Source organism: Euprymna scolopes, chromosome 15 (assembly GCF_053919585.1).
Source record: "Euprymna scolopes isolate OS-2025 chromosome 15, ASM5391958v1, whole genome shotgun sequence".
In the NCBI taxonomy this organism is placed as follows: Eukaryota; Metazoa; Mollusca; class Cephalopoda; order Sepiida; family Sepiolidae; genus Euprymna; species Euprymna scolopes.
The window spans coordinates 108829660-108848267 of record NC_136496.1 but is presented as its reverse complement, the minus strand read 5'-3'; the positions used below and the strand labels follow the sequence as shown (position 1 = coordinate 108848267).

The 18608-nt window shown below is 36.2% G+C and overlaps 1 protein-coding gene across 2 annotated transcripts in view; it reads right to left on the bottom strand.

Annotated features, from left to right (window-relative positions):
• The window catches only part of LOC145294062 (uncharacterized), a 321134-nt gene extending 302945 nt beyond the window's left edge, over nt 1-18189 (bottom strand). The window contains exon 1 of one of the 2 annotated variants that reach the window (XM_080141059.1): nt 14244-18189. In XM_080141059.1, coding sequence (XP_079997185.1) covers nt 14244-18060 — 3817 coding nt within the window. In that variant the 5' untranslated portion in view covers nt 18061-18189. The remainder of the gene's footprint in view (nt 1-14243) is intronic. The other variant, XM_080141060.1, reaches the window with a different exon arrangement.
• Nucleotides 18190-18608: the final 419 nt, after the last annotated feature.

Genomic DNA, 18608 nt, shown 5'->3' with positions numbered 1-18608 from the left:
AATATTGATAATTATGAAATATTGATAATTATAAAATATTGATAATTATAAAATATTGATAATTATAAAATATTGATAATTATAAAATATTGATAATTATAAAATATTGTAATTATGAAATATTGATAATTATGAAATATTGATAATTATAAAATATTGATAATGGAAAAAAAATATGTTTAAAGAAGAAAGTCTGATTTTGACCAAACTTAACATTTTTATAGAGACTATCATCACAATTGCGTTTGAGAAGTTTTACCCATTTACAAGAAGCAAGGCCCAACATACAAAATCAACTGCAGATTCTTTTTATGAGATAGGACTGTGTTCGAAATGAACGATGTTTTTTTTTTATTTTAAAGCACAATTGGATCACGATACTTGGCTTTTGCATTTTTAACTTTAAGTGAGACCATTATGAATAAGTAATTTTTTAAAAATCAAAAGTAAATTCTCCACGGTGTAATGTTGACAATAGGTTATTGTGGATTAAGTCAGTGCCGCGGGACATGTGAAGCTTCCTCACGGTACAGTGCGTGGTAGGTGGTTCCAAACTAGAACGAGCAATCAATCAATTTGATTAAAAAATGGGTGATTTTAACGATTTCGATGACAATAAAAGTATGAGAGGGTGGAACATTTGTTGAGCATATATATATATATATATATATATATATATATATATATATATATGTGTGTGATTAGTTGTTTTTTTGGAAAAAGAAATTCAGCAGAGTGCTGGATTAAAAGGAAAATCCGAAATGTAAGAGCGTATTTATATTTTGTGTACAGAAAGTTGTTAGATGAGACAAATCATTGGTACCGTCGGTTTCAAGCCCGATAATAAGGACCGTTTAAGGTATCCTTATCAAGCTCTCTTTAGCCAATATTCTTCACAGACGAATATTGACTGAGGAGAGCTTGATAAGGATACCTTAAACGGTCCTTATTATCGGGCTTGAAACCGAAGGTACCAATGATTTTTCTAATCTAACAACTTTCTGTACACAATATATATATATATAAAATTAATAATAATATATTAATATATATATATAATATTAATATATATATATATATATATATATATATATATATATATATATATATATATATATATGAAATAAAATGGAGGTGGAAGGACCTGGATACTCAACGCTTCGCCCGATTTATGCGGGCTTCTTCAAGAGGGATGGTCATTGACGAGAGAGTCGGAGGATTGGGGCTATATATAATGATGGGGGAGAGCAGCGTGTTTTCCTTATGTAAATTAGATGTCATATATACATGTATATACATTTTATGAGAGAAGAACTAATTAGAGTAAACTAGTGTAGTGGATTACGTCTAAAAGATAAAATATCGTAGAGATTAAAAATTGTGTTTGGAAATATAGCGGTGATAGATTAAATAAATAAAATGACACGAGATTACGAAAGAATCTTTTTTTTTTTTTACATTAGAAATAATTGAATTGGGATAAAATAGCGCAGTAACTTAAAAGATGGTATCTAAAAATAAGAATAGGAGGTGATAAAATGGAGTCTAAAAATAGATAATGATAAAATACAGTAAATAAGTAAAATAAAAATAAAATTAAGTGAAATTACGAATTTTTTTTTTTTCGCGTTTAACCGGTGTCTAAGTTGTTTTCTTTAATAATTATTTTCGACAGAAAGGGAGCAACGTGGAAAAAACCTTTTCTTTGCTTAATTATATTGCTGGAATGGGAGATTATAGCTGACTCAATTAAACGTCGTGTGGATCTGTTATGTATGTGTTTAAGGAAAGTTGCTTTGTTAAAATCAAAATGGTGGTCGTTTTCCATGATGTGACAAAATATGGCGTTGAGTGTATTGTTGTTTTTACATCTCTTTTGTGTTCATATATTCTTTTATTTAAATTACGTTGAGTTTCTCCTACATAATTTACATAAGGAAAACACGCTGCTCTCCCCCATCATTATATATAGCCCCAATCCTCCGACTCTCTCGTCAATGACCATCCCTCTTGAAGAAGCCCGCATAAATCGGGCGAAACGTTGAGTATCCAGGTCCTTCCACCTCCATTTTATTTCATATCGTCGGATTTAATCCAGCTCAACAATTATATATATATATATGTATATACTTATTTCCACAGCCAAACAACGTGGCAGTCCACAAGAGCCAAGACAGCCAACGAACCGGAAGTCCAAGACTCGAGCCTCACCCTTACTTGGGCTCATCAGTTAGACACATCCGACCCTGGGACGAAACCCGAGCCCTCCGCATGCGAGGCAAGCACTCCGGCAACTGAGCAAACGCCTTGCACAAAATAAATTCTAAAACAGACCAAGCAAACCCCGACGAAATCCGACTGTGGAGTGGACCTACTTCATCTCAACAAGGGAGGCGGTCATTCATCATGCTATTAACACCAAGCCGATATATATATATATATATATATATATATATATATATATATATATATGTATGTATGTATATATATGTATATATATATATATATATATATGACTGTGTGTCGGTGTGTATTAATAAACACAGTACAAAATGAGTGAAATACTACTATTGATACATAAAACTGCAAACAAAGTTCACACCCCTCTCTGCAATCCAATGATATTTACCTAAATTGTCCACCAAGTTTAATTTATAAATATCCAACAGTCTTTGTTCAAATGCGCACGTCTACGCTGCATGCACATCTGCATACAACTGTGTTGGCTCTCTTCCGTTTACAAATAGTTAGGGTTTTATTTGTTTATTTTTTATTTTGATATTTCCTTTAGAAAACCACCATATAATTATCCGCACGGTTAACGTTTAGTAAAGGTAAAGACTGTTTAGGATCATAATTTGTACTGATAAAACGATTAGCAAAGTGCCCTGCATACCATTAAACCGCACTAAAAGAAAAACTGTTGGACATATAGAAATTAAACTTGGTGGACAATTTATGAATAGATGAAAGTTTATTTGTACCAAATAGGGTTGCAGTGCAAAAACTATCATTGATAATTGTATTAACGAATTCATTTCAGCAATTTTAGGAGTGAGGGACACCTTGCCATATTAGTGAATTATGTTAATTATAGAGAGGAATCAACACCAGTGATATAGAATATAGATTTCTTTTTGAAGTCATATTTCCTACAATACATGGTTTATTTAATAAATGCTAAAACTGTTAAAAGTTACTTGTCGTTTATCTAAGTGACGTTTATGTGCGCTGATTCATAAGCAAAAGAAATGATAACCATTATTAAGGTCCGAAGGCCACTTAAGGATAGCCTTATTAAGGTCATAAGGCCACTTGAGGAAAAGGATGAATGTTTGCCAAGTGGTCAGTGAGACACCAGCGTGATGGTAGACAGTCGAGGAAATTTTATAGAATTTGATTATTTAAAAGTTCGGCTAAGCAAGAATTTGTTTATTTTAGACTTGAAAACGACCTGGTTGTAACTCCAGGGTACTGTGTAACATAGACGGGCAGTTCCAGTTTGCTCGTGGAATTTTTGTTAAGTTTTAGACAGAGATAGAGAGAAGGAGAAAAGTCAAGTAGTGGCTGTAGCTAGACAAGTGTTTGTTATGAATGCTTTAGAGGTGGTCATAGATTGAAGTTCAGTCGAGCCCCTGTAATGAAAATAAAAATAGAACAGGGGTAGACTCGTAACATCGCTGCTGTAAATAAGAGTTAGTAAGGAGGCGAAAAGGACACCGCCCACTAGATTTCGAAGGCAGTATATAAGCAGGAAATGATCATATGAGAACTCCCTCCTCAAATCTGGCAACAGTACTCCATCTTTGAAAGAAAAACTATTGGATCCCTAATTTATAACTTTCGCCTCATCACTTATTCTGTAATCGAACTGAAGCTGATCAATATATCGATGTCTAGATGAGCGAGAGAAAGAGAAAAAGAAAGAGAAAGAGACAGAGAGGGAAAGATAGAGATATTTACAGACTGTCTTATTTAATATAATAGTAGCGATTATACATATTTAGGCGTGGCGCCTCTGTTCCTATTTACTTTCCTCCCCACGAGGGCAAAGTTAGACACAATTTAGTTTCATGTGGGGAAAATCCAGCTCACCAAAAAGGAGCACTCTGGATAGAAACAAAAATAAAAAATTGTCTCAATCATGAAGGATTTCTCCTCCATTAATCGAGGACAGAAAAGTAAAGTGTAGTATGAGAACAGATACTACAATTTGTTGTTAGCCACAATGCCAAGCTATTTTTGTGTCCAGGGATTTAATTGAAAAGAAAGCTCTACAACAAGATCAATCATAATATACCCAATTGTGGATTTAATATTCATAATATATATTTAGAATAGAAGATTTTTGGAATGCATTCATATATTCCAATACAGCCTAACATCACAAGTACATTTGAAAAGTTTTATTACCACACAAGCAGAAAGGGCCGGCATATAAAATCAACGTGTTCGAAAAAACTGTTTATGTTTAAAGCACAATTGCACCGCGATACTTCACTTTTACATTTTAAACTTAAATTCAAGTTTTTATCACCGCACAAGCATAAATGCCATCACACAAAATGAACAGTCGATCATTGGTATGACCGTGTCACAGTCGAAATGAATGATTCTGTTTAGAGACCAATTGAACCATTATACTTGACTTTTGCATTTTAAACAGTATCTCTCTCTCTCTCTCTCTCTCTCTCTCTCTCTCTCTCTCTCTCTCTCTCTGTATATATATATATATATATATATATATATACAGAGAGAGAGAGAGAGAGAGAGAGAGAGAGAGAGAGAGATGGATAGATGTTGCACTACTGAAGTAAAAAATTTAAAATTGTTACTCAAATATAGACAATAATAACAAAAAGAACATTTAGATAAGTCAATAGTGCAGTACTATATATATATATATATATATATATATATATATATATATATATATATATGTATATATATATACTTCAGAATAAAATTATCCAAAAATCAGCTGGTATGGTAACCTGTGATTACATGATTTACAAGATATTTTTGGCAGTAATATTCTATAAGTATTATCCATATCTAAATAAAAATTGCTCGATATACAAGATAGAGCAAATAAATCAAATGTTTAGTCATTCAATGAATTTAATGAATCTTTTGATCTGAAACTCAAACATTTCACGTCATAATTTTTTTAATTCATTGAATGACTAAAACTTATATATATATATATATATATATATATATATATATATATATATATAATACTATGAGTATTATATTATATATATATATTTATTATTATATATAATTATGATTATATATATAAATATATATATAATACTATGGGTATTATATTATATATATATATAATTATTATATATATATATATATATATATATATATATATATATATATATATATATATATACACACACTATCATGGGTGTCCGGCGTTGCCCGGGTGTTTGGAGGTGTGTGTTGAGCAAAAAAAAAAAAAAAGTGGTAGTAGGAAGGCAGGCTCGAACCTGTACCGCGAAGGAGGAAAAGGACGGGGGAAAATGTGACGTCTTTGCTGTTACGACCACCGCCAACCCCGAAGTCACGTATGTTTAAATTATGGCTAGACAATACAAAAGTGGAGATTACTTTCGAAAATATCGGCGAAAAAAGCGACCCCTTTGTAGAAAAGTGTCCAGTTGAAGGTTAAGAAATTAATGTTTTTAGCGAATTTTTCGGTATTTGTCGTCTGAAGGGTCGAGCTTCAAAACAAAACTGATTTTGTGGAAATCCCTCGCCTCTGTCAAAAGTTTTAGGCAGACATGCAAACATACATACATATATTTATATATTTGTACCTCTGATTTTCGACCCAAACCAATTAAAAACTTTCCCTATCTCTGAATACCCTTTATGTAAAATTTCAAATGTGTAATTTGGTAGAGACCGCAGAAGTATATCTTAAACTTTGACCTCTATTATGCCCCCTTAACGTTTATTGTTTTGGGCTCGAATCAAGTTATTAAGTTAGATCCATGTCCAAGAAACCTATATCAAAAATTTCAAGTGTTTATATCCAAAATTGACGGAGAAGTTTGGTAGAGTGCTCAAAGGTCACATTGTTAAACTTTGACCCCTTTACCAGCCGAATTTCTGGCCGAAAACTGATTACAAAGATTTTCCCAAATCTCACTACCTTGTATATCAAATTTCGCGTTATTGCGTAGGGAAATGTACACAGACAGACAGACACATAGACAGAACGACACTTTCACTTATATATATATATATATATAATATTAGGTATATATACATAATATTATATATATATATATGTGTGTGTGTGTGTGTGTGTGTGTGTGTGTGTACTATGGAAGTATATATTCGTAAACATATGTGCTTGCGTGCGTGCGTGTGTGTGTATATACATAGAAAGAGAAGGGAGTCACGCGAATAAATTCTTACATAATATATTTTGTCTTTTTTAAATAACATGAGATCAGCTCATCCCTCCGGGTATTTTCTCTTCCCTAGTGTCCTCTTTCTCCTTACTTTTTCGACCCCTTCATTATCTTCCATACCTTCGTCCCTCCTTTCTAAAATTTCGAAAATAACATTTAATTTATTTTCTTTGATAAGAAAGACAAAAAATGAAATCGCACAATATGAGTTGAATTTTAATTTTATTGTTCTCTCTCTCTCTCTCTCTCTCTCTCTCTCTCTCTCTCTTGTCTTTTAATTTCTCCTTATGGAATGAAGGCTGTAATGTCGTGTTCGAGTAGTTCCATTACGGAAAGATATTGAAGGTATCAGGCGATGCCTTTGCGTGAATCTTTTTAAGAGAGGCAGGGTTTTAATAAGAACTAATTTCAATCTCTAAGCGAATGTCAACCTGATCCAAAGCAAAGAGAATAAAAAAGAAGCAACAGTCGCTGCAGGTGTCATAGCAGACTTGTTTCCGTTCTTACAAGTTTGTGCTAACGAAGACTAAGCGAGATATCCCTATCGATGGTTTTACCGTGCCATGAGACTCTAATATACATATGCCTGACACACACTCATACACACAAACACGTATACACACACACACACACACACACACATACACACACACACATGCATACACCCACAGATAACACGCACATGAATTGTTTTTAAAACACGATTTGAGTTTGTTTTACTGTACACATACATTCGAAAAAGTTGTCACAAAACAAATATATAACAACTAAATGTTATCAAAGGCAAGATAACTTATTTTTCTACCTAACTGAGTATGTTTTTAGTGTTTACATTTAATGTACCATGTTTATTTAGCTCGAAAAACATACAGTGTTTACCGATGTATTGGAAAATTCAAAATGACAGCCGACTCTCTCTTTGAGGCGGTAGGTTTGGGGAAATGAGTTATAAATAAAAACCAGACAAAATACTGTTAGAAACTCGCTCAATATATGTTACCGTGACATAGGCTGACATATATTCGGCGGGTTTTTAACAGTATTTTGACTGTTTTTTTATTTATAATCCCTTTTCCCAAACTTACCGTCTCCGAGATAGAGTCGGCCGCCATTTTAAATTTTCCAATGCATCGGTAAACACTGTATTTTTGTCGAACTGGATAAACATGTTACATTAAATATAAACACTAAAAACATATCAAGTTGGGTAGAAAAGTAACTTATCTTGCCTTTGATTACATTTTTTGTTATATATTTGTTTTGTGACAACTTTTTCGAATCTATGTGTAAAGTAAAACAAACCCCACGATTTTTAATTGTTTAATACTAGAGAAGTACAACTCGTTCAATGCCATTTCACCTCAATAAGTGAATGGAGTTAGTTTTGATAAAACTACTTCCGGTTACCCCAAACACATACATCATTATATATAGAACATTCAAAATGTATAATATAGCAATGTTCTTGAAGATACATTCATCGGTGTTGATATGTATACAAACACATCCTGCTAATTCAGCATTAAATAGCGTTCTAATTGTCTTTTATCCCAGGTTTACTGATAATTGTGTGAGGGTTGAATATTAGGCAGCAGAGTCAAAGGTGACTTGCCACTGGGTTCGAATCTTTCAACCAGCAGTAATAAATATCTCCCATATTAAAGAGTGCATAAGTATAAAATCACTGGCTTGTAGGTAAGAATAAATATTTATATAAAAATAATATATATATATATATATATATATATATATATATATATATGGAGAGAGAGAGAAAGAATAAATGAATACATGTAAAAAGTTATATCACAAAATTCATGACGTTTACCCTCTTATAATTTATTCCTTTCATTCAGTTGACTTATAAAATTCTTGACAGTATCTGTTTCGTAGCGAAAATCAATCACTTAATTATTATATCAATCAGTGAATCTATTGGTATAATAATTTAGTGATTGATTTTGCGCTACGAAACAGATGCTGTCAAGAATTTTATAAGTCAACTAAATTAAAGGAATAAATTATGAGATGGTCAACGTCATAAATTTTGGAATATATCTTTTTACATGTATCCTCTATATTGCTCTGTAATTACATTGAGCTTCTTAAATAAGGATATATATCATAAGAAAATATATTTCTACATATATATATCACGTATGTGTGTGCGTGCGCGCATTTAGTTATGTGCACACATTTAAGCTTCTTTTCAGCTTCATTAGATAATGGATGCCCTCTGTACGGTTAGACTGCGTGATAAGTTCCTAGTGACGTAAGAGTTGCGCACTCCTACACCGCACCTCTCTTGAACTTACGCTACTTTATTTCATTTACGAAAGCCACTGAAAACAATGCCAGGATGAGCCAAGATATTTTTTAAAGTTTCTTTCTCCACGATTAGAAGAAAATCTTGAGAATCGAGTCAACCTCACTGTTTAACCTATAGCTGGAGAGCAACATATATGCATATTACTCGAAATAACTGTCCGCGCCTGTAACCACCAAATCACATAATTTACACACGCACACATGTTTACGAAACATTGTCCTCGAGTGTTTCGGTTACTCTGTACTAGGGTTTGTATGGTAGGCATAATCACGTTGACACACCGGTTCCCGCTGGATCGCCGAACTTAAGCAACGTTGAACCTGGTCAGTGCTAAATGAGTGACCATTTGGAACTTCCAGGTGCTGTATGTGCTCTTCGCTTATATCAGCATTGTTTCCAGTCGTCCTTGTCTTCTCCTTGCCACTCGACTCAAACAGTGTCGATTCAGAAGAGGTGTGGTTGGGGCTGTGCAATCTTTGCCTCACAATTACATGTGCAGCTACCCATAGAAGGGATTACCTTTGTCTTTCGAGATTAAAGAGGGGCATCGGTACTAGGGTTTGTAAGTGTTCACTGACATAAGGATATTTCCCCTCATAAGTGAACTCTGATCAAATATTCAAAATAACATATCTATACTGGAATTAGATCCCCATCGACACGATTATACACTTGCCCAAGGCCCTGTCGGTGGGGCATTAGAATACACCGACTGTCCCCCTACAGAGGGTAAAAGTTCCTCAATGGGGGTCCTGGATATGACCTTAAACTATATCCAGTAGTGAGGCCCCAGCTTGCGGGCTTTGGGGAGTGTGGAGCCACCCTTTAATTACCATTGCTCCCAGGTCCACTCTGACTCAGAGTGGTAGTACTTGTTAGGGTTCCAACTATGGGTTGAATAGAAACCGACTTGAAAACAACAAATATATTATATTAAAAATGGTTTCTTCCGGATCTTTGGATTCGGCATTAAATAACCCGAAAAGGGTTGATATGCCGTAAAACAAAAACAACCAACCAACCAACACTTGCCCAAATAAGAAATGTTAAACATTTATTTAATGATGTTGCCTGGAGAAACCAAATTGGATACTCCATCAAACCAGAGGAATTCTCTTTGTGGAATCTCTCAAAATTCAGGGGAAAAAGTATAATTAATATAAACTACAGAATATTTAAATGAAAATGTGGGGGAATGGAGTTTTTACGGAAGTAAAATGAAATAACAGAGAGGAGATATATACTCATGTATTTACCAGCGGGGGCGGGAGGCGGCTGGTTTTGTCCGGTCGTAAAATCCGTTTGAATATGATATTTTAATTTTAATTTAATATGATCATTTAATTTCGCATATATTATTATAGAGTCGTCATTTCAAATGTAAAATAAAAAAGTATACGTCTGTCATCAGCTAGAATCGAAACTGTAGCATACAAATCTGGTGACGTTACCACTGTACCAACGTGACGCGCATATGAACTGATTAAAATAAACTAAGATAAATGTAAAAAATGTATAACGATTTTTTCAATTTTGAAAAACTATTTTAACCCATAAAAGAACGGTCCATAAAATATCCAATCATTTGAAAGCCTCTAGACTTTTAGCTTTGGGGGAGATAGAGCTTGAAAATATAGACACAGACAGACAGACAGACAGATATAGTGAGTTTTATATATTAGATTTATAAGTAAAGAAACGAATAGAGATGCGTGATATAATTTTTATAGCGAGAGAAAAAGGGATTGAGAGAGAGGAGTGAAAGAGAGGGAGAGATGATGGAAGAGAGGGGGTGGAAGAGAGAGAGAGAAAGAGAGAGATGGTGGAAAGAGAGAGGGATGGTGGGAAAGAGGACTAATTTCTTGCAATTACCTTAGAAATCTCCTCATAATGAAAAGTACAGAAATTCAGAGCGTTAAGAAGAGAAAAGGCCACTCCCCCAATTATAAATCAAATACGGTATTTTGATATGGGGAAACCCTTCTTACTTATAGTGATGAGGATGAGTTGCTTTGCTGCTTCCGTTACTTGGAGACTGGGCAGAAAGTACCAGTCAAAAATCCGTACTTGACAATCAGCCTGACAGGTGCGGGTCCAGGAACTGTTGAACTGATGTACACCGCCTGGGCACTACCTAAGACGTTCACCCTCCCAGACCTCGCCACTGGCTTTTGGGTGGGGCATGGTTATCGTTGTTGCCTGAGGCCTCCTCACCGACAGATTCCGATCGAGATACTTTGGTAATTTTTGCTAGGACAGAGTGCCCTTCCTTTAGGAGCGCTTGGTGAAAATCTCCTACTTTCTGACCCTAGTGCTAGGACAGAGTGTCCTTCCTTTAGGGGCGCTTGGTGAAAATCCCCTACTTCCTGACCTGTGTGCCCTTTCTGACCCTAGTGCTAGGACAGAGTGTCCTTCCTTTAGGAGCGCTTGGTGGAAATCCCCTAATTTCTGAGATAAGCAGCAGGTAAAAATCAACACTTCTTACTTAAATATCCTTCGGTTTGAATCTTCTTTTTATACGGCAAATCTATATTTTGGACGGCTATCTACTGCCGAAACTAAACAGGTGTCGTCATACGGAGAAATCACAGTTGCATACGTTGCTCGAACCACATCAGTGCGAAATGCTAACAATAGATATGAACTGATGTGAACCCCCAGCTCATCCAATTCAGATGGCGGCAAAGATATTCATACGACCAATGAAGGAATCCCCCAAGAAGGATTGAAAGAGAGGAGTGGGAGAGAGGGACACGCCAGAATTGTATACAAAATATATGAAGACATTTGAGTTAATCTGTACACTAAGAGAGAGGAGTGAATGAAGAGAACAGAGACAGGAGAAAGAGAGGAGATAGAAAGAGGGAGGGGGTAGAGAGAGAGAAAGAGAGAGAGAGAGAGAAACCTTTCTAAAAATATAAAAAAACTGCATAATAGTAACCCTGAAACGGTACACAATCGAACAAAACGAAACATTAAATAAGAATAAGTGCATATACACTTTCAAGACAACCAATATAATACAAAACACACACACACACACACACACGCACACACACACATATATATATATATATATATATATATATATATATATATATATATATATATATATATATATGAGAATATTGGAAATATTATTCCTAGGAGATTTAGATTTCATTGATCCAGAAGAAGTCTTATAATAAAGACAAAACGTTGATGAACACATGACTTGGTTCATTCATTTTTCTCTCTCTCCCCCTCTCTCTCTCTCTCTCTCTCTCTCTCTCTCTCTCTCTGTATATATATATATATATATATATATATAGAGAGAGAGAGATAGATAGATAGATAGATAGATCAAAGAGAACTAGAAATCTTGAAAAGAACTGACTATATTAATGCGACCAAATAAAATAGATATCACAAATCAGTGTTATTAGGTGGCTATAATAACAGTGTTTAATGCTACGACAGAGCTGCTATTAAAACGAAATTAGATAGATGACAGTCAAACATTTTTCCGTTTTTCTGTATTTCATATATATATATATATATATATATATATATATATAATGTGTGTGTGTGTGTATGCATATATATATATATATATATATATATATATATATATAGTTTTTGAAAAGGAATTAATATGCTAAATTCTTGTATTAGAGTGTAAGATTTTTTTTATTTTGTATCATTAATGTCGAGATCTACTGAAGCCATGCGATCTGAAAAATAATTGTCAAGTGTAATCAGTCAGAAGCCTTCTTAGGCATGTTTGTGTGCATGTTGCGCTTCGGTTTCAGGTTATTATATATATATATATATATATATATATATATATATATATATATATATATATATAGAGAGAGAGAGAGAGAGAGAGAGAGAGAGAGAGAGAAAGAACGCTAGTATATATTTTTAGAACATTTCATTAATAGACATATATAAAAATATGCATATATATATATATGCATATATACATACAGACACACACACACACACACACACACATATATATATATATATATATATATATATATATATATATATATATATATATATATATATATATAAATTTCATCCGCTTATTTCAACAAGTTCTCTTGCACAGATTGTAGACCTCGCGCCTGGTTATTCATTTATTCAGTTTAAAATTCGGTCTAATATTATTTTTGGATAAAAATAGCGCACTTTTTTTTTTTAATAGATTCTGTTTGATCTGAACTTATTTTTATAGTTTCGTTTATACGGAATTCGCTTGTGTTGTCAATTATTAACTGTATGATTTCTTACAGAAATGAAAGTACTTGTATGCATTGGTTGTTGATAATAATAATAATAATAATAATAATAATAATAATAATAATAATAATAATAATAATAATATGTGTGTGTGTGTATGTGTGTGTGTGTGATGATGATAATATGAACATCTACTTTTGGAAAAAAGACAGGCACTCACACAGGGCTCGATATCCATTTAGATAAAATTTATTACACTAATAAATTAAAAATGTCACTTAAAATCTTACTGTCGTTTCGCCGTATCACCTTTAGTATTTTATGTTCAAATGAAGAGACGTTGATGAGCTAAGGAAGTCACGTTAAACTGTCGAAAAGTTTTACCTTTAGAGACATTACGCATTCATTATATATATATATAAATAATATATATATATAATATATGTGTGTGTGTGCGTGTGTGTGTGTGTTTATCTTTATATATTTGTAATGTCATCACTCATATAAACAAATATCTTTACCTTGAATATTATCTAATCTGGAAAACTTATCAATTTTAGAGAAATATCACATACAGTGAACCAAATCTATTTCGCATAAGATATTCCTGTCTTTTTTATTGCATAATCTATTTCGCCTTATATATATATATATATATATATATATATATATATATATATATATATATATATATATATATATATATATATATATATATGCGTGTGTGTATGTGTGTGTTCAATATTGGATTTTTATTTCCGATAACATGCAGCATATAATTGTTTTTTTCTTTCGTGTGTGTGTGTGTGTGTGTGTGTGTGTGTGTGTGTGTGTGTGTGTGTGTGTGTGTGTGTGTGTGTGTGTGTGTGTGTGTAGATGCTATTTTTAAATTACTAAAAAGATTAATATTTTTTCCGCAGGGCCGAATATAAATAAAGATACATACATGATTAAACCCTGCACCTCATAAAGAGTGACACTATAAAAACAATTTGATACATTACATACACACATACGCGCATAAATACGCACACACACACACACACATATGTGTGTGTGTGTATACAAAATTAATATGGAATATATATATATATATCTTTTCGCTATTTCTTGTTTTTTGACGTTTTTGATTAATATATATATATATATATATATATATATATATATATATATATATGTTTGTGCGTATACAGGTGCTTTTTAAAGAATGTATAACTAAGAAACAAACTGATTAATTATGTACTTACCTATGGCTGTATAGATGACGACCACAATGACGGCCAGTAAGAGAGCTATCCCTATCGTGACGAAGAGGATATTCAACACTTTTTTCAAAATTCGGTACTCCCCGGGCTGTTCTGGGTTGAGCACTTTCTCGCGATCTTCCACGTCGCCCATACGATCGTCAAGTAGGATGGTTGATATGCGTTTCCACAACACGTTCTTTTCGATACTGTTCTCATCACCCGAGTCTGTGCTGGGGTCAGCGCCGTGGATAGCTGCGACACCTCGGCGTGATCCTGGTCGGTCTTTTCGCGTGTTCGGGTGCGTAGCCGGGTGTATGCTCGAATGCGTAGCGGTGGCAGCACCGGCGCCGGCCACGGTGTTAGCGGTGGTTGCATTGGAGCCGGTGGCCATGGTGGTAGAAGAGTGCGCACCGGACGGATAGGGTGCTGCTCCCCCGTGGTGGCCCACCATCGAACCGCCGGGAGCGCCACGGGGATAATGGTTAATGCTACCACCACCACTACCACCACCGCGACCTCCGTCATTACCAACGACACTACCGCTGTTATTAGTACTACTGCTACAGCCTCCGCCGCCGACGCTGCCGCTGACCATGCCGTCGCCTCCGCCGCCTCCGCCATACCGAGAATGTGTTCTTGGTTCGGTCTCGTCGTTGACTATGATCTCAATATCTCTCGTATCCATGGGAACGCTTGATGCTGTTTCTGGCGAGGTTGTCGCGGCTGACGCGGCGCGGCGGGCCAACTGCTCGCCGCTCGGTACAACTCGCTCTGACGCGCGACGTTTTGCGGATCCAGTGCTGCTATAACGACTACTACCGCCACCTGCAACCTCCTCTTCCTCCTTCCCCTTCTTAGATCCTTGACAATCTTCCTTCTCTTCCCCCTTCTCTTCACCGATCTCTCCGTTGTTCTTCTCCTTCTTTTCGTCCTTCTTTTTCCATCCCTCTTTTTTAAACTTCTCTGTGTCGCCTTCTTCGTTTTCTGTGATCAACAGATCTTTACTTTTATCGCTAGTCTGAGGATTGTTCTCGTAATCGGTACTGCTATCTCTGCAGCAATTAGCATCGCGGTGATTATCACATGTGCGAGTTTTCCGTTTGTTTTCCGACGGCTTCACATTTTTACTCCTCGCGCCAACACTACAATCACTTGCCGAACTAGTACGATCGAACGTTCCCTTATTATCCGCGTTTCTTTTATTATTCTCATTAAAGGTCGGAACACTTCTAACATGAGTCTCTGAACTTATACAACTACCCCCTTTTGTGATATCACCCACGCGGTTTATCCGAGCGCAGTTTGCGACGTGCCCAACATTACCTAAATCTTTACATTCGCCCTCTGAGTCGCTTTTCTCGCTCCCTTTGGTATCACCCACAGTTGACCGAGCCTCCTCCAATACTTTTCTTTCTGTCGCGTCCTTACCATTTAAACCGACCGAATCGTCCCTATCCAACGTGCTTCGTTTCTTCACAGCACTGGCCGGACTTCTCCCAGGGGTGCGACGTGTTCTGCGTCCCGACGAGCCGCCTGTGCATCTTTCCAACGCATCTCCTAGCGTCTCCTCCCCGGTGAAACTGCCTGTGGCTCTGGGATTACCGGCGAAAGAACACCTCTCTTTTTCCCGTTCTTCCTCGAGTCCAACTCCTCCTAAACTTCGGCTGCAACTGCTGCAGCCGCTGCTACTGTCGCTGTCACGTCTGTCAACTTTAACGGGTAGAGTCAGTGGAAACCCGAACGACGACTCCACCAGGCGAATATCTTTATCAGCATCGCCAGCACCAGAAACCGTACGGGTATACGACCGGTCGGATGGAAGAACCACCTTTGGAGAATCGTTATTATTATTATTATTATTATTATTATTATTATTATTATTATTATTATTATTATTTACGTAAACTTTCTCTTTTTTACCAGGATCAGTAGTTTTTTTCCGTTTATCACGGACTTCTTTAGCTCTTGTAGATTGGTTCTGCAAGGGTATATCTGGTTTTTTGTTTTCGGATTCTCTTTGTTGCTTCGCTTTCGCTGTGACTCGGCCCCAACCGCCTAGTTTATCGTTTGTGTCTCTCGCAGAGGCGCCAACTAAATTGCTGACTACAGGGGGCACAGATTTATCGTCACATACCTTGGAACGTGTAGGTGTACTCTTAAATGCTGAGGCATGCAGCGCCGACTTGTTTCTAACTTTCGTTTCTGTCGTTGTTTCGACTTGTACCTGTTTAGTCTTATTACCAGATTTAGAACCACTAGTTTCACGCACCTGTCTTTTTGTTTTACCCGTCTCTGGAGGAGAGTTATTTTTTTCTAACGTATCTGCCCTGTTTTCAATGTCTTCGGGTTGTGATTCAGAATTAGGAAGATATGGTTTAAACCATGATATAATGCTAGAGACACCTGTAAACAAATTTGTCAATGGATTTGTGGGTTCAGCTTCCGGCTCGGTGCTTGCGGTAACTGACGGGTCATCGGTTTTCCTAGAAAGGGAACTTGGATTTGGAGACTTAGATCTTGTTATACTAATCTCATTTGAAGTGGGGTTTCCGCTCGTGGGATCATTTGTCGGTACTTGTGGCTTCTTCCATCGGCTTAATATATTTGAAGATGTTGTTGTCGACAGCTCCGGTGGGGGTTTACTTGTTTCTGCGTTCTGGTCCGCAGAGATAAAAGGGAAAAGAATACGGATACGACTTGCCCCATCGCTTTGTCCTGAAGTGGTAGAACGACCTGCTGAGTTGTTGCTTACTATCGGAGCTTCTTCTGCATTTTCAGAACTCTGGGACTGTGTCGACGGTGAGGCTGATTGTTTTAACAAAGACAGCGCAGAGGATAATGAGGCGAAGAGGGGGAAGTCTTTCAGGGCGGTGCTTCTTGCTGCATTATCGGCATCTGCGTTCGCACTCGGGCAACCGCCTGTGGCACTGCCTTCTTCTTCCTCGCTTCGAGGTCTGAGACCGTCAGTATCGCCAGATCTACTACTAGTCTTTTTAGTAGCATCTTGGCGCGAAAGGGTATCAGCTGACTTGTCACCTGTTGCAGGCTGCATTGAGTCTACCGAACTTGTTGCGTCTTCTTTCGCTTTCGTAAGGCCGACCTTACCCCGTAATCGATGGGCTAATAACTTCATGTTTGATCCGGAATTTAAACTGGCCACGAATTTGGAAGATATGGTGGGGGTGTATGTATTAGATGTCGTAGGTACAGGGGAGGTTGTGTCATCGGGGCCGCCCGTGGGAGAAGTAGGGTCATCCGCCGAACTAGATATCGGTATAGACATTTTCTTTGCTAATTTTAAGCGAGCCATATTAAATGGAACTTTCCATGCCCGGATTGATTCAGCTATACCTTTAGGGTTTGCGGCAGCTTCTGTCTCTTCTTCATCTTCTTTGGATTCTGACGATTCGAGTTCTGATTCTGTTTCGATTTCTGAGGGTTCAGATTCAGGTTCAATCTCGTAAACCGACAATCGAACAGGAGAACCCGAGACTTTTTTGGGTTTGTGCGGTTCTATTGTCTCGATCACAACGAAACGGTTCTCATGATATATAACGTTTCGAAAAACCATCGTCGAAGGCTCTTCATTGTCGAGTGATTCAATTGATCTCAATTCCGGGTCACCACCAGGTCCTCGTGTGCCCCGACTAGCCCTTATTTCTCTGGCGGTAGTAGTTGTTTTAGTTGCACACGTGAGTGCAGTCGGGTCCAAGGATACGGAACTGGAGCGAGATCGTTGACTTCTTGGAGTATCGCTGGTACTGTTTAAATTTTCGCATTGATTGCTGCAAGCGCTGGGCCTACGACTAACCGACATTATGATGTCGATTTATTGTTTTAATTAGATAATTTTTGTTTCTTTTTTGCTTTTCAATTCAATGCTGAAGAAAATTCATCAAGATTTTTCGTTCTGATCCTCGACTTTAGAGCGATTGATGTTTCTGTAAAACTTTCAGATCAAAATGTAGTATACGCTCTAGCATTTCGTATATTTTTTTAATTCAAGCTAGTAGACAAAAAAAATTTCCAAAGTCAAATGTTAAGACTGTAATTAATTAAATGACATAATCAAAGTTTTAGAATATACGACGAATTCGTTTGACAGACGCGAAGACATAGTAAAATTGACAAATACGTAAGCGGCAATAAGTCACATTCCTATATCTATATAAAATAATTTTAGAAATGTGCAAAATAATCAAACGACATATATATATATATATATATATATATATATATATATGTATTCGATTTTTCAGAATGTAAGAGATGATATAATTATTTCCACAGTCAAATAACGTCACAGCTCACATGAGACATGATGGACTACGAATCTGATATCCGAGAATCGAGTTTCGCCCTCAT